Below are 25364 nucleotides of genomic sequence, written 5' to 3'. Positions count from 1 at the left end.
ATTACAGAGACACGACAGTATCACGTCTGCCAATATAATATTTTAATTTCTAGGTTGATGTCTAACTTAACGTTAGGTTATAGCAGTTAACGGAGTAACTTACGTTATCACTAGAAAGAGCGCCAACAGTGGTATCCGTACCACAGTTTAAAAAAAATATTGATAGCATAGCAAATACTGTATTTAAAATAGCATATACATTTACTAACCGAAGACAGATGGACAGGCGCTCCGCAGCTGGGATAGAGCGCCTGTAGTTGGTGTCCTGGAGGGTGATCCTCGCTCCGATGCGGGACAGCAGGTCATCAAACTGGGCGCGGGACAGGCGGAAGTACCGCTGAAACCGGCCGTCATCCAGCCGCAGCTCCTGGAGCAAATGGTGAAATTCGCCAAACTGGGTTCGCCTCCGAAGGGTCTGGTGGACCCAAATACGGCGACGATGATCCCTACGCCGCTGTTCTGCTCTCCAGAGTAAATACAGTGCGGTGACTCTATCTCGGTAAATGATCGCTCATCAGACATCTTGTAAAAAGATGGCCGCTAGCGGGTCTCGAAACTGACTTTCGCCTCTTGACGCGCGTGACGCGCGTAAATTTCGCTTCAAACTTTTTTTTTTACGCGCGTCAATTCCGCTCTTGACGCGCGAATGAACACAAAGTGGTCACGCGAATAACCAGACGCGGCAGGCGCGAATTTTGACGCATATTCGCGTTTGGTGTGAACGCAGCATAAGAACGAGCAGAGAGAGAGAGCCGGCCGCGCGCGCGCACTCACCCGAGCGCTGTCTGCTCTCTCTCTCTCCCTCGCGCATATGAATCAAAATCAATTAATACGATGGTGTCGGGAAAAAAACTCTCCAGTGATGAAATGGTTTCTGTGTTGACAAATCTTGTGCGATATCCTAAACTGCCGAATGCATTGCTTGTTTTTTCTGTTTACATTTCATTGTGAATGCTGCTACGTCAGAGCGGCCAAAGCGTCAACAAGATTCCCCGTACTTTTTGACAAGCGTCCTTGACAGGGCGGGCCATAGCTTTTTTGCAGCTCAAGTCGGCGGCGGTGTGAACGTACAGTCAGCCGCCAGCTGCAGACCAACGCACACTGCAGTGCTTCACGAAACTCCCTGCCAACTCCGAGAGGAAAAAAAAAAAAAATATAGCTGCAAGCAGCGATTACGGGCCCAAGCCGGTGGCACCGCCATCCTGGTGCCTTTAGTTACACTAAAGGCACCGGGCTGGCGCTGCCACCGGCTTGGGCCCTCCATCGCTGCTTGCAGCTATATTTATTTATATATATATATATATATATATATATATATATAAAAAGCCGCCACCCCCGTTGCCTTTCGGGTTCCTGTGCATGACGGGCAATAACGTAACCCCGCTTTGACTGTCGAGAAGAAGTCTGCTTTAGAGCTTGTATCAGTGTGAGTCTTTCTGCTCCCCTCCAAACACACACAGAAAAGGGGGGGGGGGGGGGGCTGTCTGTGTGTGTTTTTCTTTTCTCGCCATAACTTCGTTTCCTCGCCACGGCCAAACCGTTCGAGATATCAAAAATCCGTCCGCAATTTAGCGTCCTCAATGTCTTTACTTCATGTTGACCGAGTTTGGTGGCGATAGGATAATTTTTCTTGGAGGAGTATATAAAATTCCAGGGGGATTCGTTTTTAAACAACCCATAATAGCCGACTTCCTGTTGGACTGCCGTAAAACTTAGAGCACGAAAGTTGTTCGGCCCGATTAAATCTATATGTGTACCGAGTTTCATATTATTACATGCAAACGTGTTTGATATATGGACCAAGTTTTCGGACCACGTTCAAGGGGGCGCTGTTGAGCTCCCCTGCCATGCCCGGGTACCAGCTTCAGGCCGGCCCTGATGGCCGCAGGTTCTGACCTGTGTGCAAAGTTTCAAGAGTTTTCGAGCACGTTAAGGGCCCCAAAAGTGCCCGAGAAGTCGCACACAGCAGAGAAAGGGTTAAAATAAAGCCCCCCTCCTCTCACACACACACAGACACTGAGAGAGACTGGCAAAATTCCCATCAAATCACATTCAAACCAAAATATCTGACTTCCTGTTGGTCGGAGCTAATGACTGTAAATTAGAAAGTTGTCCGGCTCGTGGAGATAAATATAGATACCGATTTTTGTTACTGTAGGTAAAACTAATACCCCATTTTTGACTAAAGGTGGCGCTACTGAGCCCCTTACCACGCCCGTTTCTGAAACTTTGCACAAGTGTACTAGGCAATAAATGTAAAGTGTCTGTCGAGTTTCATGCACTTTCAAGTATGCTAAGAGTCTCAAAAACTTTAAAAAAGAATATTAAAGTTTGATGCGTTGCCATGGCAACAGTATTTAAGATATCAATAATCATTTCACAGGTCTACATCTGCCGTGTGTTTACATTATACAGATGAAGTTTAAAGCAAATCGGTAAAAATAAGAGGGTGATTTCAAAGCATTTTGAAAGTGACACACTTCCTGCTGCCAGTTGGTGGCGCTATAACTTTGACTCACAATAGTCACATCCATGTGATCGGCCTCTTACAACAAACACACTGCTGAAGTTTCATCAAGATCAGTTAATGTATGAGGATGTTAAAACACACTTCCTGTTTCCAATATTCGCCATAAATTTGTTTCCTAGCCACGGCCAAACCGTTCGAGATATCAAAAATCCCCTCGCAATTTAGCATCCTCCATGTCTTGGCTTCATGCATACCGAGTTTCGTGGTCATCCGATGAATTCTCTAGGAGAAGTGTTTCAAATGCCAGAACATGCGTTTCCATACAACCCATAATAACCGACTTCCTGTTGGACTGGCGTAAAACTTAGAGCACGAAAGTTGTTCGGCCCGATGAGATCTATATGTGTACCGAGTTTCATATTATTACATGCAAGCGTGTTTGAGATATGGACATGTTTTTGAATCCCATTCCAGGGGGCGCTGGCGAGCCCCCCTGCCACGCCCGGGTCCCAGGTTCAGTCGGGCCCTGATGGCCGCAGGTTCTGACATTTGTGCAAAGTTTCAAGAGTTTTTGAGCACGTTAAGGCCCCCAAAAGTGCCCAAAAGGTAGTAAAATAATAATAATAATAATAAAGAAGAATAATAATCCGAAGAAAAACAATAGGGCCTTCGCCCTTTCAGGGCTTGGGCCCTAAAAAAAAAAAAACTCGGTCTATCGCTGCTTCATCGCCAGGTAGCTTAGGGGTAGGACTATTATTCATTTTGAAAGAAGAACTTTATTTTCATAACTTGTTATTCTTTAAGTTACTGTGTCTGACTGAGAAATATAGATGTTTTTTTGTCTTCACCGGTTGTGTTCTACATGATGTGGTAAACTGCATCTATTTTCAACCATTTTGTATTATGAAGAAGCACTTTTGTTTTGTTCCAACTTATTTTATAGCTAGATACTAATGAGTAGCAATTGAGAACCAGACAATGTTTTTGATAAAAGGCACTTCCCTGAGAATTTAACTTAATAAATGTGAAAAAGACACTTTAAAGTCTCCGTTTGTCATTCTGTATAGCAAAGCAGATGAGAGTAGATCATGATCAGAAACCCGATTAGAAATCATTATGGATAAAATCGAATCGAATCGTTTTGAATCGAAAATCTTTTTGAATCGAAAATCGATTTTGAATCGAATCGTGGCCTCAAGAATCGGAATCGAATCGAATCGTGAGATGGTAAAAGATTCCCACCCCTATTGGTAGCCTTGTTGTCCGCCTAAATGAATTATAAATAAACATTTTTTAAAAAAGTAGGCTATTTGCAGTATATTAAATCGTTTTTGACCTAATTATTTTGCACTGAAATGAGTCTGACACACGAGTCTGTCGCCTCTGACAGCGTTGCATCACGCGCACCTGCACAATTTCATAGCCTGTGATTTCAGAAAATAGTACTGTTGTCAACTAGTGATATCATCACAAGAACTTTTGAGGAATATGCAACATAATTTAGACAATTGTTTTTATCATATGTATTATAATAACTGACAGCTCGCAGAGTGAGGCTCTGTTGGGAACACAGGAGCGCAGCTTCGCGGCTGAGACACGAATAGACTATTAACTTAAAGCTTTACTCTTAAACACAAAAGGCACGTCCATTTTAATAAAACAATTATATTTATTAAACAAACCAGATCAAGAGCAAAAACGAAATAAAGTGCATAACTGAAAATAAAGCATAGGCTCAAAACTAATACAAACAGTGGCACAGCGCATTGCGCATTGGGCTACAATCATTTTTTCCCGTTTTCTATTTTTTTTAAAAATGCTGCCACACTGCCGATGTCTTTGTTGACATGGTAGAGGAGGACTGACTATGAATTAAACGCTCTCACAATTAAATAAATAATATTCAGCAAACCTTCTAGTAGCCTACTTTCTTCAATCTGACTCTCTTATCCGGTGGTTGGGCTAATCCAAAAGAAGTGAAAACAAGGGGGGTGTTCTGAAGACAGACTGTTACCTGTGAAACAGGGGTGCTCTGAAAACACCCCCATTAGCAATTAGTGCTTTCCACCTGATGAAACGAACGCGGCCAAACTGATGAAAAGAATGCGGAAAAACTGATGAAATGAACGCGCCAAAAAATCGACCAATCAGAATTTTGGTCGAGCCAGAACGTATCGACCAACAATCGACTAATCGACTGGCAGATTACAGCCCTAAATCCCAGAGTCTGTTCCTGTGAGAGAAATCCCAGAGTCTGTTCCTGTGAGAGAAATCCCAGAGTCTGTTCCTGTGAGAGAAATCCCAGAGTCTGTTCCTGTGAGAGAAATTAGAGCCTATTCACCTGTAGTGTCTCGCTTTAAAAATACTTTGACTGAATTTGAATTAAAAAGCAGCTACTGTAGCATATTTGTTTTACTTGTTGCACTAAACATTATTTGGTTTTATTTAGTTTCACTGGTAAAGAAATGTTTTCTTTACACTGAATTTAAAAACAAAACAAATGCTGATTAAAGGAACACTCCAACTTTTTGGGACTTTAGCCTATTCACCTTATCCCCCAGAGTTAGATAAGTCCATACATACCTTTTTCATCTCCGTGCGTGCTATAAGTCTGTTTGACGCACCCACCGCTAGCCTAGCTTAGCACAAAGACTGGATGTGAATGGTTGCAGCTAGCATACTAATCCAAATAAGTGACAAAATAAAACAAACATTTTCCTATTTACATGTTGTGATTTGTATAGTCACAGAGTGTACAAAAAACAAAGTCACATGAGACACAGACATATTTTAACCGTATAAATACTGGGAACTATATTCTCTGAAGGCGAAGTACTGCTACTTGGGCGGAGTGATAACCGCAGCACCTGAGACGCGCCGTTTTTTCTTCTGTCAACAAAACCAACGTGACTACGTGACCTCTAGCTCCGCTCAAGTGTTACTGGGACGACAGAGCGCGTTCGAGGCAACAATATTAACATTACAGGGGATACATGGAGCCCGTAAACAACTGCAATAGTAGTTACCACCCTATTCAGATAATAGTGTCACTAACGTTACATTAGATCTAAGTTAGCTAATGGCACTGTTACAGTAACGTTAGGCTAAACATTTAAAAATATAACGGAACACTTACCGCAGCCGCTCCACTTTGTCCTGTAACTGTTATGTGATATCGATGGGATGGCTGTATCCTTCAGCACACGTTTCATGGTCCTTGTGGCAAATTCCATTTTTTGAAAATAGTCGTCCTCAGTGAAATGTACCGAGCAAACATAATGTCCCTTGATAATCTCATTAGGTGTGTTTTGATCATCCAGAGCAAGTAGCCATTTCTTCATCCGGTCAGCGTTTTTAGTTGGAATTCTATGAAACATCATGGTATCACCTGGTCTCCCTGTTTATTGTCACAGCTCTTTACAATACAGCGAAAATCCATGATTGTAAACTACGCTTTTACTATTTATAAATTGCTGACTCTGTAACCCAAACTCTGAACGAACTCTCTGCTCCTCACCTCGGCGCGTCTCATGTGCTGCGGTTATCACTCCGCCCAAGTAGCAGTGCTTCGCCTTCAGAGAATATAGTTCCCAGTATTTATACGGTTAAAATGTGTCTGTGTCTCATGTGACTTTGTTTTTTGTACACTCTGTGACTATACAAATCACAACATGTAAATAGGAAAATGTTTGCGTTATTTTGTCACTTATTTGGATTAGTATGCTAGCTGCAACCATTCACATCCAGTCTTTGTGCTAAGCTAGGCTAGCGGTGGGTGCGTCAAACAGACTTATAGCGCGCACGGAGATGAAAAAGGTATGTATGGACTTATCTAACTCTGGGGGATAAGGGGAATAGGCTAAAGTCCCAAAAAGTCGGAGTGTTCCTTTAAATAGCCAAACATTTTTGTTTGGATTGTTGCATGTGTGTTGATTGTGTAGTGAACTATGCAGTTGTTGCCTTGGTTGTTGTTATGGTTACAGTTAATGTTTTAATTTAGGCCAGTTTTATGTAGTTTCAAGTTCAACCCAATTTAAAAACAAAAGCTAAATGCTGATGCTAAATGTCAGTACCATCTATGTTTGTATTGAATGTGCTTACTGCGCAGTTACTACCGTTAATTTCAGATGGTTCAGTTATTGTTTTCAACAGCCAAAGCCAGTTTGACCTGTTAAATACAAAATAAACATCTGGATTATGTATACTTATATTCTTTCTTGTTTGATGCTTAAAGAAAAACAAACAAACAAACAAACAAACATTGGTATCAGAATCGGCCAGTATGCTTGCAAAGAATCGGCCATGAAAAATCATGATCGGTGCATCACTAATTTAAACAGTCCTGTTTAAACCTGAACCACCTGAGAGACACTTACCTGTACGATTCACCCTTTACTCTTCAGTTGTCTGCCTTCTGCTTCAGCCATCCGGTCCACCATCTCCAACACTATGCATCTGCAAAAGATAAGACTGTTATCCACTGCCATTCCTTCTACAACTACCCATTTCTCAGTTTCTCACCTGCTTCAATTGTCTGCAAAACCTGCAAATGTCGGCCAAAAGCAAAAACTTGTTATTTTGGATATTACCTGTGTTGCATCCTACGGAGACCCAGTAGTGCACAACACAACAAAAATTAAGCCACAACACAACGGAAACGAGCCACAACACAACGGAAATAAGCCACAACCCAACGGAAAATCTATACAACACAAATAAATAAAGCCGCAACACAACGGAAATGCTCCCGACCACTAGAGGGCTCTCGGGGCGCGGAAAAGTTAGTTTTCCTTGTTATATACAAGGTCAGCAGTCTTAATATATCAATACCACGATTAGTTTTAACAGTGTAACCACTGTATATCGACATAAAATATTACTTCAAAATAACCTACATGAATTATAGCTGCGTATTTATACTCGAGAATGCTTGGACGCGCTACCACAATGCATGATCCATAAGGGAACGTCTGGCAATTCCACCAATGAAGACTAGCTATATGCTGAATTATTGGGAAAATGTTGTGTAAATAAACGTATAATTTATTATAATATAATTTGATTATAAATAAAAATAAAATTATAAAAATAAAAACCATTTGGTGAATTGCAGAATTACAGGAAGGTATTGGCACAATTCCACCTGTAATAAATCAGTCTGGTAACCACACGCTTTGTGACATGATATTGAATTCATAAATATACAATGGTTAGCTACATACTGTTAAAACTAATCGTGGTGTTTATACATTTTTTAGACTGCTGTGCTGACTCTCTATTGAGCAAAGGCTAGGAAAAGTAACTTTATCGCGCCCTGAGAGCCCTCTAGTGGTCGGGAACATTTCCGTTGTGTTGCGGCTTTATTTCGTTGTGTTGTGGCTTATTTCCGTTGTGTTGTGGCTTATTTCCGTTGTGTTGTGGCTTATTTCCGTTGTTGTACATTTTCCGTTGTGTTGTGGCTCATTTCCGTTGTGTTGTACATTTTACGTTGTGTTGTGGCTTAATTTCGTTGTGTTGTAGCTTAATTTCGTTGTGTTGTGAACTTATGTTTGCTTTTTAAATTTAAGTTGTGCACTACTGGGCCACCGTAGCATCCTTCTATGTTATGACAGTTGTTACTGTTGAATGCTTGATTATGATTGGTTGGTGAACATTCTAAGGTCTGCAATTATTTTCCAGTAAACACACAGCTAAAGTAGTTCCATACAGGCCTTGACCGCATTAAAACTCCATATGACTTTGCTGAGTTAAGTTAATTCAAAGGTGTATACAGCCTACAGCAGCAAAAGAACCAAAACCCATAAAGACATTGACCAAGCAAAGATTCCCCCCCCCCCCCCCATGTTTTTACTACGACATTATGCTTAATTATATATGGATAGCATGTTCTTTCTCCCTCTCTCCCACAAAAACGCACACACACAAAAACATACACGTGCAAAGAAACATGTCAGCACTGCCCAACTAGACTTTTTTCAACTGAAAAGCTACATGACATTTCTCAGTTGCGAGGTAGTAACATTGTTGTTCTTGAAGCAGTTAAACTTACAGCTTCTCATTAGTAGAGCTTATTTTCTAGTAATTCAACTGAAGGTCAAGTCAAGTGCATTGGATTAGGGAATACATTAGATCATGCACTTCTGTTTATCTTGCACATTTTGGCATACAGTGTGTAATAAAAGGACATAGAGGTATTCTATTCATGCAGAAAATGTGCATACTATATGCACACTAAATAATGGTATTAAGAGTAGAATGGCAGCACTGTACGCTATTCCAAACACAACTAATAAAAACTTTTAACAATATAAAAAGTTAAACAGTAAAATGTGAGAACGTTTGTCAAACGTGGATTTGTGTAGCACCTACTGCTCTGCAAATGCTTTCAGAGGTCAGTTTTGTATGCAGTCTCTGATCCTTTGAAAGGTACAGCAACAAACAACGGCATAGAAATGTTGGAAAACAGTAATGAAAAGCTAAATTACTTTTAGGTATACTAAATACATTGTTTTTGGTGTGAAAAAAAATGAATGATTATGTATAACCCCTTTAAATGATTTGTGTCCAAAACAACTGACTGAGATGAATATGTCTATAGATTCCTACAAGCTACATCTACAGAAACAGACGATCTACCAGATCCAACTGAGACGGCAGGCCAAACTGCAGCCACATCTATGTAAAGACTCACTACAAACTCTCTGGAGTGACTGGAGCCCAGTGGTGGATGTTCCCTTAGGTTCGATTTCAGCTGTATCTGCCAATACAGTGCAAATAAGTTTTTAATAAGTTAAAATATTTGGTTAACAGATGTAACACCTTTCTGCAGAAATCCGTCTCCCGCTTGTAACATACTTGGTTGGAAAAGAATGGACGAATGGGACCAGGGATATTTATCTCACCTGGGATGTAAGTATAAGAGGAACAGAGGACATCAGAAATGTTTCTGTCTGTTGGTGTAAGATGAATGAAATTTGATTTGAATGATGATCCAATGTGATTTTCTTTAGGAACCATCTGCTGAAGAGTCTGTTGGGGGTGTAGAGTACAAGCTGAACATCAATGTTTGGCCTTGTGAAAAACCTAAGAGAAAGGAAAAGCTAACTTTGGATCGAACCTATAACACCTCAATAACATATTCAGAGGCCAGGATTTCCATTATTGCAACTAACAAGGTTGGAAGTTCACCTCCAGGGGAGATCACCATTCCCGCTGTGAAACATCTGAGCAGTAAGTGTGCCGCAAGTGTGAACTGTGAGTGTGTTAGCTTGGGTTTTCATGTACTGTATGTGAATGAATGTCTGAGTGTGTGCACTTACAGCAGGAAGCAAGTGAAAGGTGTGGTTTTTTTTGGTGAAGGGGGTCCTAAAGTGTTAAGTCATAAATTACTCATGTAACAAATATTTGGGTTGACTGTGAAATGGAAACTTGTAAGAATTTTTTTATTTTTCAGATTGTGACAAGCCCTCTAAAATCACCCAGAATAATAAAACCTGCTTAGAATGGTACAAGCTGGAAAACGGTGAGACCCGAACAAGTACAGTAAACAGCTCGTTTAACGAAAAATCGTTCAAGGACATTGAAAAAGGTAGAGATAAGTCATTCATCCAATGTAGAGCACTATGTTCATGTGTCATATTAACATGTGGTGCGTATGCTAATTCACGTCTCTGGTTTTAATTACAGGGGTGGAGAAGTTTGTACGTCATTATTACTTTCTTCACACCATGAGAAAGAAACATCTTCAAACTGTTGAAATGTGTCCTTTTTACTCAGAACAGGGAGGTACGTTCAGACTAAGAATGAAGAAAGGTTCTGTCCGTTATCAATAAGCTGATAACTTTTTATTTTATGACCAATAAATGGTCGATACAAAAATTTCGTACTATTTTGTCTAAATAAATTCTTGAAATAAAACACTAAAAACTAAAATAAATCACTTAAATCATTATAATGTACAGTATTTTGAGATTTGATAAAATTATATTTAACAGTGTGTTGTTAAATTATTACTGTTTTTAAAGATTATCTTTATGCAAAATTCACTTTTACATGGTGTTTGAACATAAATGTGTGTCGGCAGTGTGTGTACACAACCACCCTATAATGGTAAAAATCCACCCACTCCTTTTTTAATCCTCATAAATCATAAGCAGTGTCTCAGAACAAGCCGTTTGCAGGTTGTAGCTTTTGTGACGTCGCAACTGCTGACGGACTCTGCCCTATTAGCATAGCCCCGCCCTGAGTGAGCTGAACACAGTCTCACATGTTTATCTCCTCGCCAGAGCATTTAAAGGGTTAGTTCAACCAAAATGTTTAATTCTGTCATTAATTACTCACCCTTATGTTGTTCCAAACCCGTAAGACCTTCGTTCATCTTCGGAACACAAAAGAAGATATCCCCCCCCCCCCCCCCCCATTGTCGGGTCATTATTGGCTAGCTCCTGGGTCATCACACACATGATCAGCGTCGGCTAATAGTGAGCCTACGTACTGACGTAGAATCCAGAAGCGCTGCACTGTTTTCACTACGTCATGAGAATGACCTGGAAGAGAAGAGATTGTTGAAGAAAGGCATTATTTTAGGTTTTGTTTGCACATAAAAAGTATTCTCATCACTTCATAACATTAAAGTTAAACTACTGTAGTAGTCACATGGACTATTTTAACTTTGTTAATAGTCAGAATACCATATATCAGAAATTTTAGACTGATTTGGCTTTAAAAACGCATGCAATAATTAACTTTCATGATGATAAAGAACTGCAATGTCATGTGAGCGTGACCACGATAGAGATGATCATCAAAACCAAACAGATGTTGTTTTTGGCAGAGTATCAGAAACACAAGCTGTAGCTGCTCCGCCCTCTTCTGGAAAGCAGCAGCTCATTTGCATTTAAAGATACATGCTCGAAAACAACATGTTTTTTCTTACACTCAAAAATTTGCATTTACAACATGAATATGGGGTATTTTGAGCTGAAACTTCACAGACACATTCTGGGGGCATCTTGTAAAAAGGGACATAATATGTATTTTGCGTTCACAAATTGAGAATGTTTAGTCTATTTAGGTTATTGAAACACGAAGACCACAAGATATAATCCAGAATGATCTCTGATTTTCACAATGGAATGTTTGCATTTGTTTCAGCACCTATTAAAGGTCCAGAGATCGTTATTATTTCTACTGTGACACACGAATCAGCAGTGGTCAGTTGGCTTTCCATTCCTGTGGCGGAGCAGCGAGGATTTCTACTGCATTATCTCATTTGGATTTCAGGACAAGGAAACACGTGTAAGGCGAAAGTTTGTAGTTTTACCGATCATCTATTTGCTATGAAACCTTTGTCACAACTGCAGATAAACGTTTTTTTTTTTACTGGTATAGCCAACAAAATAATCCATTATAAATGATTTGTTTATAACGCCGTTCCTCTTGCTTCAGCACTCCATGAAGTCCAAGCTAATGAAACCAGCTTCAAGATCATGAACCTCCACCCAGGGGCCTCTTACACCGCTTCTATAGCCGGAGAAACAATAGCTGGTAAAGGGCCGAACTCAACGGTGAACTTTGAAACACACTCAGAAGAAATGGGTACTAAAACAGTCATTTCAGAATGAGAAATGATTATGCAGAACTGACACCTTTTGTGAAGAAAACACAATGAGGTGTGAGAATATACCTGCCAACAGCAAATGTGTTCTGCCCTTTCATTCAGGCTTATCGTGGCAGGACCAGACCATCATGAGCGTCTGTGTGGTCGCCCTCGTGTGTACTGTAATCTGCTCTGTTGCTGTCAGGAGGTGAGATTATCACAGATGAACTGACTGACCACCAAGATATGCTATTGTGTTATATTGTACATAACCTGTAGCTTTATTGGTGCAGCATAGAGCTAAAAAAAAGACCATGGTTTCAGGAACACCGTTTAAAAAAAAAAAAGATCTGACTTTATTTATTTACTTTTTTTAATTGCATTGAATCTTGAATTTTTTTTAATCACATTAAACTTAAATCGCATATTGTCACGGCACAATTTTGTTGTCATAATTTTGACTTTATTCTGAAAATATTGCTACTTTAATCTTGTAATACTATGACTTTGTTCAGGTAATTTTGACTTTATTCTCAAAATATTACGACTTATCGCCTTTATTATCGTATTACTAAAAATGTATTCTTTATTGTCTACATTTTCACTTTATTCTCACAATTCAGCGACTGTTTTGGTAATTTTGACTTTATTCTCAAAATATTACGACTTTTATCTTGCATTTCTGCGACTTTATTCTAATTCTCACATTATTCTCAACATATTACAACTTTAATCTTATACTGCTGACTTTATTCTCATTTTCACTTTATTCTCAAAATATCACTTTAATCTGTTGTTGGTCATCAATTTGACTTTATTCTTAAAATATAACTTTTTTAATCCGGCATTTCTATGACTTTACTCAATTGATTTTCACTTGATTCTCAAAATATTACAACTTTAATCTTATACTGCTGACTTTATTCTCATTTTCACTTTATTCTAAAAAGATCACAACTTTATTCTCATAATTCAATGACTTTGTTCTGGTAATTTTGACTTTATTCACAAAACATACAACTTTAATTTAATCTTGGTCGTCATTTTGACTTTATTCTCAAAATATTACAGCGTTAGTATTGATACAACTTTATTGTTTTTCATATATTACACATTAAAAATCTGCTTTATGTAAATGTAAACACTGCTTTATGTAAACACCATCTGCTATATGTAAATGTATTTAGCTATAACATTTCTATTTGCTTTGCAGATTTAGGAGTAAGTTGATACCTAAAGTACCCAGCCCTGTGATTGATACATCAGAAATCAGATGTCCGCAAGATCAGGTTAGCAACACAAACTGCTGAAGAATCTAAACCTATTTCCAATGAAACAACCTCAATATTTAAAAAGGGCATGATTGATAATGCCACTACACATTATAATGACCCACATTTTCTAAATCTTCCATCACAGTTAACGAAAAAAACACACAAAAAAACTGTGGTGAGGTCAAAATATCAACCACAATGTCACATCAGCGCATTTGCAGTGACGTACCTCAAAAGCATCAATCAGACCGAGAAAAGCTATTTTGCAAAATCCTCTCACAGAACTGATTTACATAAACTGTAGAGTTGACCTACTATGGAGGGTATATTTGCAATTAAATTGATCTTATTGTGCATGATTCATCAGAGTATGTTATTCCAAATGAGAAAATGTTTGTGTCGCAGGACCTGAGACAGACGGAGGAAGTGCATGAATTTGTTCTCTTGCTGCGTCAAGATCTCAGCAAACCCAGTGAAAACGTGATCCCTGAACAGAGCACTTTACTGCAAGGCTTTGGCCTTGTCGTCTTTGAGGAGGAAGACGAGGTAGACGAGGAGGGCGAAGTTACTGACTTGAGCTCTATGAAATCCCGTTGCTATCCGAATCCTAGTTACAGAGGACAGACGCTACAGCTGCCAGAGCCTTTCCACACGACAGAGAGCACATTAAATGACAATGACACAGAGTCCACATACAGAAATGGCCTGTTCTTTGAAACAAGAATCCTGGAGTGTGACAAAACGTCACTATAGACTTGTCTGGACTTGTGCGTGACGAGTACTGACAAATAAACAACCCTAAACAAACTTCCTCTAACTGCTGCACGTGTCTCCTGTACAACAGTCAGTAAAGGTGTCCTTTGTCTTTTCTTTTCTTATTCTTTCCTTTAAAGTGCACCTGAGACATAGTACTGGAAATAACCCAGTTCTGAGAACAGTGTATGATTCTCAGCAGTTAAAGCTTTGTTGTGGTCACTGACGTAACATTCTGTATTCTCATTATGTCTATGTATGAAGCTGCTTATTGGTGTTTTTAGTAATAGTTACGGTTAGTCTACTAAAAAGTGTAGGACAGTACGATTTTTTAAAAGAAATTAAAGGGATTTTCACCCAAAAATTCAAATGATCCCATAATTTACTCACCCTCAAGCCAATATAGGTGTATATGATTTTCTTTTTGCTGCCAAACACAATCGGAGTTAAATTAAAGGGGTGGTTGATTATGATTTCACTTTTCTAACTTTAGTTAGTGTGTAATGTTGCTGTTTGACCATAAACAAAATCAAGGCATAGGGAGATATTTTCTTTTAAAGAAATTGCTTTTTAAGGACTACAACAAACGGCTGGAAGGAACTACACGACATTCCTCCCGGGTTAGTGACATCACTAACCCTACAATTTACATAAACCCGTCCCCGGAACATGATTTATAGATTATCAAGACATGCTAATCAGTGACTAGAAGATAACTACACATAAGCTACATAAATTCACCAACTAACCATTCAGAAATGTTATCTACATGGTGTCACTTCTTGAATCTCTCAATCTTTCTGACTCCGGTTTGAACATGTGCATGTCTGTGTGAGGTAAAAGGACACAAGCTGTTGTAGCTCCGCCCTATGTGACGGCAGCAGCAGCTCATTTGCATTTAAAGTAACAGACACAAAAACGGTGCGCTTTTGCTTACCCTCAAAAAGTGACAACTTTAACATGCTATATAAAAACATCTGGTATTTTGAGCTAAAACTTCACATACACACTCTGGGGACATCACATACTTATTTTACTTATTTTATCTTGTGAAAAGGGCATTATACCACCCCTTTAAAAAAAGTAATCCATACTGCTCCAGTGGATTATTAAAGGTCATCTGAAGTGAAGCAAAGTGTTTTTGTAAGAAATATCTTTATAAAATATAATTACTTTTATTCAGTACAATTCAGTATAATTACTTTTGTTACAGTAAAGACATTTATAAATGTTACGAACGCTGTTCTTTTGAACTTTCTATTCATCAAAGAATCCTGTAAACAAACCCCCCATAAATGTATCATGGTTTCCACAAAAATATTAAGCAGTACAGCTGTTTTGAATAAATTAAGCATTTAAATAGCGCTTTACTATGTACTACTGTCCAAAGCCACGGTACAGTGCGCTTACCACACACCAGCTAGAGAGGAGAGAGTAATTTTGTCATTTGAAAGTCAATTGAAGGCATGCAGATTATTATTAGGAGGCCATGATTGATGGAGGGAATTTGGAAAGGACACCAAGTTACACCATTACACTTTACAAAAAGTGCCATGGGATTTTGAATGACCACAGAGAGTCAGGACCTCGGTTTAACGTATCATCTGAAGGACGGTGCTTGTTATAGTATAGTGTCCCCATCACACTATACTTAGGACCCACACAGACCACAGGGTGAGCACCTCCGCTGGCCTCACTACCACCTCCTCCAGGAGGTCTCCAATCCCGGTACTGACCAGGCTCAACCCTGCTTAGCTTCAGAGGGCAACCAGTTTCTTGAGTACCAAAATCATAATTTTAGAATGATTTATGAAGAATTATGTGACGTTTAAAACTGGAGTAATGGCTGCTGAAAATTAAGCTTTGCAATCACAGGAATAAATGACATTATAATACACACTCATTAGCCAAAACATACTGGCCACATACTGTTTTAAGGGCTGGGTAGATTAGATGGTAATCAAACAATAAGTTCTCGTAATCAATGTGTTGGATGCAGAAGGAATAAAGATATGAGCGACTTTCACAAGGGCCAAATTGAGGAGGGACAAACCACAGACCAGCAACAGGGTTTTGGGCACCCAAGGCTCATTGATGCACGAAGGCTATCCTGTCTGGTCTAAGCCAACAGAAGATCTACTGTGGGACAAGACACAAAATTTTAAAGATGGTTATGGGACGAATGTGTCACAACACACAGTGCATCGCACTCTGCTGCGTATGGGGCTGTGTAGCCGCAGACCAATCAGAGTGCCTATGATGACTCCTGTCCACCGTCAAAAGCACGCAAGCATCTGAACTGGACCTTTTGGCAACAAAGTTTGTTTCTAGAAGAAAATAGCATTACAGGTCAAAAGTCAGATTGGATTGCAAAATTCAGAATATTTATCCATGCAGTTCCATCTCTTTTAGCAGAATAATGCGCCCTGCCACGCTGCACACATTGTTCTCAATCCAATTGAGCATCTGTGGGATGTGCTGGACCAACAAGTTCGATCCACGGCCGCTCCACCTCGCAACCTACATGACTCGAAGGATCTGCTGCAAAACTGTGCCACAGGACACGGGTCTGTGTTGTTTTGGAGCACAGGATATTAGGCAGGTGGTCATAATGTTTTGGCTCATTGGCGTATATATATTTATACCATGGTCTGTCTGAATTCTCCATTCTGATTGGCTGGAAGGTGTGCAATATGAGCACCCAAAGTTCTTATATTGTAGGGTGCATTCAGGTTTCAGGCCACGGCCCCTACATTATGAGCGCTTGCCGATGTCTTTATAATTCAAATCGCTAAATAAACATACATTTTGTATTAAAAATTGTCTTTATGGCACCATTATGCCAAATGTTGTGTGTGTGTGTACAGGTTTGACTATATTTGTGAGGGCCAAATGTCCTCACTTACATAGTGAAATATTAAGAAAACTGACTAGTGAGGACATTTCACTGGTTCTCACTTAAAAAGGCTTACAAATCGGCCAAACAAGTTTTTTTATTTACCATATATCTAGTGTTTTGCACAAGTTTCTGTGATGAGTAAGGGCAGGGGTTGGATTAGGTGACAGAAAATATTCTTAACTGGATATAAAATCAATGGAAGTCTATGTAATGTAATGTGACTATCTATAGCGAAACAAACATATGTTATGTGTGTGTATAATTAATGTGAAATCAGATTAGATATGATATCCTTACACTCCTGTCCACTAGGGAGAGCAATTCAATCTGTCTGAAAAGACACTGGAGGTTTTACAGCTTTTACAGTTTTTCTCCATTGGTTTGGCTCATTTCTTGAAACAGAAATTACATTCTCAAACCTCTAAGATCATTTGGCAAAACAGTCTTACAGTTCAGCACAACACTATAGCTCACATCTCTCCCAAAACTGTTCACTCATGCTTCAAAACTAAATTCCTTTCCCATATAAAGAGTCAGTGCCACGAAAATGGCAAAGATCCTTCTCAATTGCTTTGGCTCATTTCTTGAAACAGACCGGACGTTCTCAACACTCTTGGTGCTTTTGACAAAATAATGTGGATGGTTCGGCACACCACCATGGTTCACCTGCAAAAGCTCATACCTCTCCCAAAACAGTTCACTCGTGTCAAAACTAAATTTCCTTCTAATTTAAACAGTCAGTGCCCCCAAATTGCTTCGTCCCTTTGGCACTGCAAGTCAAAATGTTTAGATGTTTTGTCACTGAAAGGACCATTGAAATATCCCTCATGTCCACATTTAGCCCAGTCCTTCAATGGCAATGGTTATTGTACTGTTTTTTTTTTTTGTCTAGCTAACAGAATACAATTGTGTATAAAACTGAAAAAAAAAAAAAAAAAGAAATAGGATTTTAGGGTAAGAGTAGCCTCCAAGGTTTGACATCACACATTGCACTCATAGGCCGTGTGTCCACCAAAGTGTTTTTCCACGCAGCTGGCGTGTTTTTCAATTGTTTTCAATGGAAGCGCCGCATTTTTAAAACGCCATGAGCGTAACGAGGCGCTGAGCGTCTTTTTAGCGCTGGCTAAAAATGCTTTGGTGGACACACGGCCATACTGCCAAGGAAATTGTAACCATTATCATTCACACACATAAAGTAACTTCCATACATTAGAGTAAAAAGAAAATGTATACAGCATAATATACTGTAATATAAACACTCAAACAAAAAACTATGAAAATGATATGCAGCCACATCACAGCGTATATTCTCCCCTGCGATGCAACGAGGGAAGAAACGGCGTGCATGTCGCAACCATCCCCTACACTGATCTCATGTAATATCCTCACACGCAGCATCCATTGCATGGAGCAGGGACCTCTGATCTTGAGCCCGATGCTCATAAACTCTCCACCTGCAAGCGGAGAAATACTCCTCAATAGGATTGAGGAAAGGAGAGTAAGGTGGAAGGAACACCATGACCATTGTTGTAAAGTTTTTCTTTCATCGAAGCAAGGACCAGTGAGACAGTTGGGATCGCGTTCAGAAGTTGTTATTTATTGTAACACGGCTGCGGGTTCCAAAATCAGTCTGAATGTAAAGCAGTTTACATTGAAATTTATACATTCTAAGGGGAGGAGACTTCTTGGGGTGGAGACAAATTTAAACAAATCATACGAAAGCAAGGAGGAGTTAATTCTTATCTAGCTAAAACTGGTATGGAAGTTATCTAGAGAAATTGAGCAAAATCAGCATATTCACTCTATTGTATTGCCAATCTAATCAGTCTAATTCTTTAACGTCTGAGCTAGGAATCAGCATAACTATTCACATGCTAAAAATGGCCAGGAACTCCGGTTCCAAGGGCCATCCGAGAGCCATTAAAGACAAAAGGTGAACGTCTCCCCAACAGCTAGGCTGAAAGGTGAGAATCTCAGTGATTCTGTTCATTTAACTTACAATGGAGAAAACAGGTCTGGCAGGAATCTCTTGCTGGCATTGCAGGAATCTCAATAATCATCTGAAATCAGTCTACTAAACTTTATCAGTTTATATACTATTGCAGTGGAAAAACTAAATTAAACATTTAATAAATTTGTAATCCTTCACCATCCTTGGATGAGTAGTGAACCAGGCCCTGATGAGCGGACCACGGTGGAAAGTCACATTGTCCCATACAATGACATATTGTGGTAGGTGAGGCCCTACGAGACCTCTCTCATTTTCAGGGATCAAAACAAAATGAAGGCGGTCCAAGAAGATGAGGAGCTTCTGTGTATTGTATGGGCTAAGACTGGGGATGTGAGTGGCCACACCATTCTCAGATATGGCAGCACACATAGTTATATTGCCCCCTCGCTGGCCTGGGACATCCACCGTGGCCCGGTGGGCAATAATATTACGGCCACGTCTTCGGCCCTTGGCCAGGTTGAAGCCAGCTTCCTCCACAAACACGAGGATGTGAGGGGTCTCATTTCCTTCCAATGCCATTATTCTCTATAATAGCGTAAAAAAAGAAAACATCAAACCAGTCATACAGAAGAGTCATACACTACAATTACATAGGAATCTTCTATGTTCTCCACAAGTTCAATATACTACTGGCCACTACTCCAGTGGTTCCAAACCATGGGGTACATGTACCCCTATGCAGAGGTACTACAGGGGGTATTTGACAGAAAGGGGAGGGGGGAAATCATCAATGACTAGACTTACTGAAATGTTACAGTAAAACCCACAGTATTAGATTTACATGGGAGGCACTAATTGCAGCTCTTTGACCCTTTTTCTTATTGTATGTTATATATTCTTCAAAATAAGGATTAAAATGATAATTGCATCATACAGTAAGCTGTTTTTAGGCAAAATGTTGAAGTCAGATAAATCAAATACTTTCATACCTGGATACACAAATCAAAGTGGGTACTGAAGGCAAAAAAGTTTGGGAACCACTGCTTAATTGTAAAAAGGTTATAATGATGGACAACCAGTAACTGACTTACATGTACATACTGGTACTGCAGCTCTTTCACTCTATCAGAGTTCCTCTCGAATGGTACCCTGTAAATTTGCTTCATTGTCATCTGATGCTTCTTCAATATCCGGTCTATTGTGGAGACGCTTATAGAGCTGAGATTTTGGAATATGGCATTGTCTTGTAGGATTGCAGCGTGGATCTGTCTCAATGTGATGGCATTATTTGCCATCACCATGTTACAGATCTCTTGTTCTTGTTGTTCATTGAGAAGTTTTCCTCTGCCACCCGTTCAAGGTTGTCGCCCAATCCTAGACATAGAATTCAAAGGACAACAGTCCATTCGTAATGTATACCTTATGTAGTCCTTACAGAATGAGTTACCTATGTAATTGTATTGTTGTTTTACTTTACCACAATTCTAATGCATCACTGCACACTGACTGGAATACTACTGTAAACTGTATCAATACTGTAGAAAATAAACTATTCCATAATTTATTTTCTCCAATGTTTTTCTTGTCATTTTAGTATCATAACATCCCATTGAGGTAAGATATTACTGTAGGCCTATCTCTCTCTCTCTCACACACACACACACACACACACACACACACACACACACACACACACACACACACACACACACACACACACACACACACACACACACACACACACACACACACACACACACACACACACACACACACACACACACACACACACACGTAATAGGTAAATGTGTAAATAAATATATATCTTGCTCTATGCACAGTGTCCTGTCCTATACAACATATAATTCCATAATTGACTGACTACATACCTGTTTTCCCTGCGAAAGGTTTGGATGATGGAGGAGACTGTAGAGCGAGGCACATGTGCATTAGGCTGCACTCGGCGACCTGCCTCCGCCATTGTGAGGCCATGGTTGATGACATGGTCTATAATTGTGGCCCGAATTTCATCCGGGACAGAATGGTGTCTTCGTGCTCCTCGGCCTCTTCCCCCAAATCCACCACCACGCACCCATACTCCTCCTCCTCCTCCTCCTCTTCCTCTTCCTCGAGCAGGCAGTTGCCCTTGTTCATTTACTTGGCCAGGTGCCTCCATGTTCAGAAATTGTACTGGTCCTGCATGGTCAAGCTCTTTACATAGGCCTACATGTTTGGCAGCATTCACAGTCATGGACAGCACCTGTCAGGTAACTAAACATACTGGCTGCGTCCCAATTCGCATACTATCCGTCCTAAATAGTATTCGAAAGTAGAATCAGTACGTCCCAAATCGTAGTATGTTGAAATAAGTGTTCCAAAGATACCCGGATGGTCTACTATTTCCGGTCAGAATCCGAAGTGCAGATCGATGAACACTCTAACGGCTAATATTTCCCATAACCCATCGCGCGTTGGGCGAGGATTCGGTTAGAACTACAAACACGAGTGAAAAGTGTTAAAAAAAAATACAGACATGGAGGACGCGCGAGTCCGGCGTTATGTAGAGGTTTAGATAAAGGGGTTTGAGTGATTAATTATCAGTATCTAAACTGAGGAAAATGTATTTATTCAATGTTGTCCACATTATATTGCATCTGCAGCAGCATTGTGAACTTTTGTAAAGACATGTTTAGCCATTAACTTTTAAATGCATCATTATATTCAAATTCCAAACACGAGGAGAGTCTCCGCATGAAAGGCCCACGACTGGCAGATGAACGTGCTACTACATTTCTCTCCGAAACAGTAGGAAATTAAATTAGATTGAATGGAGGATTTTAACTTGACAAGATGATTGACAGGGCAGTTTACAGTGACAGGATGCACGCGACAGATCTGTCCGTTAAAGATGACGAAGTAGTATGTCTCAAAGCTTGCCTACTTTTTTGCTACACACTCAAAAGTATATACTTTTTCTTCACAAAAAGAGTACATACTTTTAGGTCGTAGTATATGTAGGCGAATTGGGACCCAGCCACTGTTTGATTGGTCATCTGAGATGTGTGAAACTCCTCCTTCGTTAGTCAAGTTCTAGTTTCACCTGACTGTCAATTGCTGTAATAAATGTATCAAATGTTCCAAGTGAATCATATATGGTATTCATGCTATTATGTTTTTGACTAATTTTGACAATTGAAAAGACTATTGTGCATGTGATGACTTGTACAATGAAATGACGCTGACACGTTTTAGAGCGAACAACCACTGAGACTGAGAATCAACAATCAGTTCAGATCAACAAGATTCACTTGGAAATTGTGCTAAATGTAGGCAAAGATGTACTGAGACATACTTAGATATTTGCAATTTGATGAAATGAATGAGAAATTAAATTCCGTTGTGAACAATTGCCAAGTGGTTTGGAGGTTTGTCCATGTTGTTTTGAGAATGTAATTTCTGTTTCAAGAAATGAGCCAAACCAATGGAGAAAAACTGTAATAGACATACATCACAAACCAAGGGTCTTGTGGGTTTCCATTCCAACCATAGTAACCATAGTTACTACAGTTATTGTTGCTACTGTAAAACCAAGATACATTTGTATGGAATCTACTTACATGGTGTAAGAAGTTGATTATTGAATGCACTTTTTGTCATTTTTTAAGTAACAGTGAGTGGATAATACTGAAGACCAAATCTGATGCAGGTACATTAAATTTACAAATATTATTTTGTTAAGGGTTAAACATTTATTGCAATTTTAATCTGTTATCAGGTGTTTAACAAAAAAAAAATGTCAGCTATAAAAACTGAAAAGAATGTTTGTACTGTATTAAATATCCCATTATTGTTTAGTATTCAAACTTTTTACACATTTTTATAAATTATTTTATTTTGTATTATCTTTATCAATTGTTTGAGAGAGACAACCATGTTGGTGACTGAATATGAAATGTGTGGACAATGCTCATATCAAATGTGTTTAGTTAGAACAGCATCCTGTTGCAGATACACACACGTGAAGTGCTGCTGCCCTCTGTCTTCACAAAAGTACCTCTGTTTTGCGATGTGTCAGTGATGTGCTGCACTTCATGAGCGAAGATTAGGCTACTGTTCAGGACATACAGGAATTAATCAGAAACAAAGGTCTCCAACTCCTCAGAATCTATAAGGATTAGAAAAGAACCAAGTAAAAGTGCTTACAGGTACAAGTGTGAGATAAAAAAGCACATAAATAAAGCATTTAACATAAAATAGTGCACAACAAATGGATCAAAACAGCATAAGAGCAAGCTTTCATGTTAGTAGTAGTACAATGATAACTTTATCTGTGTTGGGGAAAGTTACTTTTAAAAGTAATGCATTACAATATTGCGTTACTCCCTTAAAAAGTAACTAATCGCATTACTTAGTTACTTTTTTAGAAAAGTAAAGCGTTACTTTTTCCCCACCTGTGCTGGACTTGTTTTTTTATAACACAAAAGTTCTATTTTTGGGCAAATGTAAAGACCCTTTCACACCAAAAGTGAAATAATAATCCTCAGGCTGAAGGAAATGTGTACAGTAGAGGAAAGCACACCAGCAAACCTTTCTATCTATCTAAAGTCATTTCTGCTTATTAAACTGAATCATCGAAGGTCAGAAGCAAGTACATTGGTCAATAAAATGAGATTAAATGCATAAAAATGTATGTTTTATTTAACATATATTTATATATTATATATATTTATATATATATATATTTATTGGAGGTTTCCATAGTATTCTGATTCTGCATTTCACTGATTGTATTCATTTTGAGGAATATTGAATATTTTTTTCTCTGCACTTTGATTTGTCTCAACATGAGGACAGGAGAGCTGTCAGTCAATAAATGGGAAAACAAAGTAACTTGCGTTACTTATTTGAAAAAGTAACTCAGATATTTTGTTGTAAATTTTAAAAGTAATGCGTTACTTTACTAGTTACTTGAAAAAGTAATCTGATTACGTAACTCAAGTTACTTGTAATGCATTTCCCCCAACACTGGCAACCACTGTCTTTGAGTGTAAATCAATTTAAGAAACATTTACTAAATTATCATTTTGATAATTTAGCCAATGTTACACTTCAAATATATGCATTTTAATTTATAGACAGACAGACAGATCGTATTGACAGACAGACAGACAGACATATCGTATTGACAGATAGACAGATAGATTGTATTGACATACAGACAGACAAATAAATAGATATAGACAGACAGAGATGATAGATAGACAGACATATAGACAGTATTGACAGACAGACAGTATTGACAGATAGTATTGACAGACAGACAGACAGACAGACAGACAGACAGACAGACAGACAGACAGACAGACAGACAGATAGATAGATAGTATGCAATTTGCCAGCAATTTGCCAGCCAATTTGCCGCTCTCCTGTCCTCAACATGAGGACAGGAGAGCTGTCAGTCAATAAATGGGAAAACAAAGTAACTTGCGTTACTTATTTGAAAAAGTAACTCAGATATTTTGTTGTAAATTTTAAAAGTAATGCGTTACTTTACTAGTTACTTGAAAAAGTAATCTGATACGTAACTCAAGTTACTTGTAATGCATTTCCCCCAACACTGGCAACCACTGTCTTTGAGTGTAAATCAATTTAAGAAACATTTACTAAATTATCATTTTGATAATTTAGCCAATGTTACACTTCAAATATATGCATTTTAATTTATAGACAGACAGACAGATAGTATTGACAGACAGACAGACAGATAGATTGTATTGACATACAGACAGACAAATAAATAGATATAGACAGACAGAGATGATAGATAGACAGACATATAGACAGTATTGACAGACAGACAGTATTGACAGATAGTATTGACAGACAGACAGACAGACAGACAGACAGACAGACAGACAGATAGATAGATAGTATTGACAGACAGAGACATACATACATACAGATAGATAGATAGTATTGACAGACAGACAGACAAATAGATATATAGATACAGTAGATAGATAGATAGTATTGTCAGACAGACAGACAGACAGATAAATAGATAGATAGACAGACAGAGAGATGATAGATAGATAGATAGATAGATAGATAGATAGATAGATAGATAGACAGACAGACAGACAGATAGTATTGACAGAAAGACAGACAGATAGTATTGACAGAAAGACAGACAGACAGACAGACAGTATTGACAGACAGACAGACAGACAGACAGTATTGACAGAAAGACAGACAGACAGTATTGACAGAAAGACAGACAGACAGTATCGACAGACAGACAGACAGACAGATAGATAGATAGATAGTATTGACAGATAGACAGACAGACAGAGAGATGATAGATAGATCTATAGATAGATCTATAGATAGATAGATAGATAGATAGATAGATAGATAGA

General features: G+C 38.9%; 2 protein-coding genes and 1 long non-coding RNA gene across 7 annotated transcripts in view; 1 reads left to right on the top strand and 2 right to left on the bottom strand.

Annotated features, from left to right (window-relative positions):
* LOC306991052 (uncharacterized protein) overlaps positions 1–510 on the bottom strand; it is a 2113-nt gene extending 1603 nt beyond the window's left edge. The window contains exon 1 of the mRNA XM_079598508.1: positions 210–510. The gene's annotated coding sequence lies outside the window, so the exon portion shown is untranslated. The remainder of the gene's footprint in view (positions 1–209) is intronic.
* Positions 1–14454, top strand: part of il12rb1 (interleukin 12 receptor subunit beta 1) — a 25006-nt gene extending 10552 nt beyond the window's left edge. For 4 of the 5 annotated variants that reach the window (XM_079598498.1, XM_079598501.1, XM_079598499.1 and 1 more), the window contains 10 exons: positions 9069–9209; positions 9300–9379; positions 9481–9700; positions 9924–10058; positions 10157–10255; positions 11624–11767; positions 11918–12067; positions 12192–12276; positions 13282–13357; positions 13748–14454. In XM_079598498.1, the coding sequence (XP_079454624.1) occupies positions 9069–9209; positions 9300–9379; positions 9481–9700; positions 9924–10058; positions 10157–10255; positions 11624–11767; positions 11918–12067; positions 12192–12276; positions 13282–13357; positions 13748–14095 (1478 nt within the window). In that variant the 3' untranslated portion in view covers positions 14096–14454. The remainder of the gene's footprint in view (positions 1–9068; positions 9210–9299; positions 9380–9480; positions 9701–9923; positions 10059–10156; positions 10256–11623; positions 11768–11917; positions 12068–12191; positions 12277–13281; positions 13358–13747) is intronic. The other variant, XM_079598500.1, reaches the window with a different exon arrangement.
* A 4118-nt stretch (positions 14455–18572) lies between these two features.
* LOC306991053 lies at positions 18573–21595 on the bottom strand. The gene is made up of 3 exons (XR_013796019.1): positions 20835–21595; positions 20037–20319; positions 18573–19530 (listed from the first exon to the last, which is right to left on the bottom strand). It is a non-coding gene; the product is annotated as an uncharacterized lncRNA (long non-coding RNA).
* Between the last annotated feature and the right edge of the window lie 3769 nt (positions 21596–25364).

This window comes from Phoxinus phoxinus, assembly GCF_949152265.1.
Source record: "Phoxinus phoxinus genome assembly, chromosome: 22".
In the NCBI taxonomy this organism is placed as follows: domain Eukaryota; kingdom Metazoa; phylum Chordata; class Actinopteri; order Cypriniformes; family Leuciscidae; genus Phoxinus; species Phoxinus phoxinus.
Note: the sequence above shows the minus strand (reverse complement) of the source record. Positions and strands in the feature narration are given on the sequence as shown.